General features: G+C 63.8%; 1 protein-coding gene across 1 annotated transcript in view; it reads right to left on the bottom strand.

Annotated features, from left to right (window-relative positions):
* Nucleotides 1–678: 678 nt before the first annotated feature.
* OTUD7A (OTU deubiquitinase 7A) overlaps nt 679–1,571 on the bottom strand; it is a 357,324-nt gene continuing 356,431 nt past the window's right edge. The window contains exon 15 of the mRNA XM_032835949.1: nt 679–1,570. Coding sequence (XP_032691840.1) covers nt 987–1,570 — 584 coding nt within the window. The 3' untranslated portion in view covers nt 679–986. The remainder of the gene's footprint in view (nt 1,571) is intronic.

The raw sequence follows: 1,571 nt of genomic DNA, 5'->3' as shown, positions 1-1,571 counted from the left end.
AGCTTAGTGTGGGGGCTTACACAATGACCTGGACTCTCTCCTGGGGCACCTGTAATCACTTCCTAGAGGCCCTCCGGCAATAGTTCACTGTGGAAGTGTCTTCAAAGGAGCAATGTGAGCAGACTGTCATCTTTGCTCATACATGGGCAATTCCAAATAGTGAGTTAGGAATCTTGCTTTTTGGACCCAAGGTGTCTTTGGAAAGCTCCTGTCACCTGAGCTGCCCGGCACCGGGAGCCATCACTACAACTCCTTGCGCCCTGCGAGGTAGGTTGTCCAGTGCCCATCCTAGGACGCCTGTGGCTTTGATGGCAGTGTGAATGTTGCTCCAGCCAGGGGTTGTTTTTTGGGGGAGAGGGGAGCATGGAAGGAGGTTTTGCTTATGCGATGGAGCAGTGTATTCCTAAAGGGCCCCCGCGACCACTAGACCGCGTGAGCGGGCGGCACCTGCCCCCTGTCCTCCCGGGACTCGGGAGGGGAAGCAGGTGCGAGTCCGCAGCACAGCCCCCGCTGCTATCCCGGGCTGCGGGTTTGCTTCTAAACCCTGGGTGGTACCGACCGCACACGTGTGATCGCTGCGTGGAAGAGGTCAGTCGCTGGGCTGGGGTGGGGGTGGGGGCGGGAAAAAAAAAAGCCAAAAAAAAAAAAAAGGTAAAACACTCCCTTCTAAAAACAAAGGGCTGCAAATTTCTTTATTTCTCTTATTGAGGAACAAAAATACTCTTGCAATGGCTATTGAGTTTCCACAGGTACGAGGCAGATGCTAGCTAGCACACCCACTTCCAACAGTATGACTTGTTTCCTATCCGTCTACTACCTGAGTGGCGTCAGTGTAGGTTCAGGCACCATTAGGAACGTTGGACCAAACACGTACACAGCACTGACCGAGGAGTCGCCGGCCTTCCGGTGGACCAGGGCATGTAAAAAAGACACCGACAGAATGGAAAAGGAATCCTTTATGGTAAAAGCTGGCGCGCGCGCCGCCCTCAGGGCCGGGCCCCGCGCGCCTCGCGCCGCCGCCGCAGCTCCTCGCGGTAGCAGTAAGAGCAGTAGTGCTCGGTCTCGGCGCGCCCGTAGAACGCGCAGTTCTCGCGCTGGCAGCGCCGCTGCGCCAGCCCCGGGCCGCCGCGGCCGCACTCACCGTTCGAGCGGGCGGCCGGCGCGTCGGCGTCGGCGAACTCCAGGCCGTCCCGCGCGGCGCCGAAGCCGTTGGTGTAGGTCTGCGACTTGTGCTCGGCGGTGCCGGCCGCCCCTGCCGCGCCGGGCAGGGCGCCCGGGACGGCGCGCGCCAGCGACTCGACCGTGTTGACGGTGCGCAGGGCGGCGGCGCGCGCCGGGCTGTAGCTCTGCGACGACAGCGAGCGGTTCTGCTGCGGGTACGTGGCGCACGGCCGCAGCGCGCCCACGGCCGGCGCGCACGCGTCGTCCCGCGCGCCCGCCGCCTGCACGTGGATGACGCTCTGGCGCGCCGGCGCCGGCGGGCTGCGGCCGGGGAGCGGTCCGCTGGCGCCCGCGCGCCGCGCGGTCATCCACGTGCAGGCGGCGGGCGCGCGGGACGACGCGTGCGCGCC

The sequence above is a fragment of the Lontra canadensis genome, unplaced genomic scaffold (assembly GCF_010015895.1).
Source record: "Lontra canadensis isolate GAN:19392208 unplaced genomic scaffold, GSC_riverotter_1.0 scaffold89, whole genome shotgun sequence".
NCBI lineage: Eukaryota > Metazoa > Chordata > Mammalia > Carnivora > Mustelidae > Lontra > Lontra canadensis.
The sequence above is the reverse complement of the archived record's forward strand: the minus strand, read 5'-3'. Positions and strand labels throughout refer to the sequence as shown.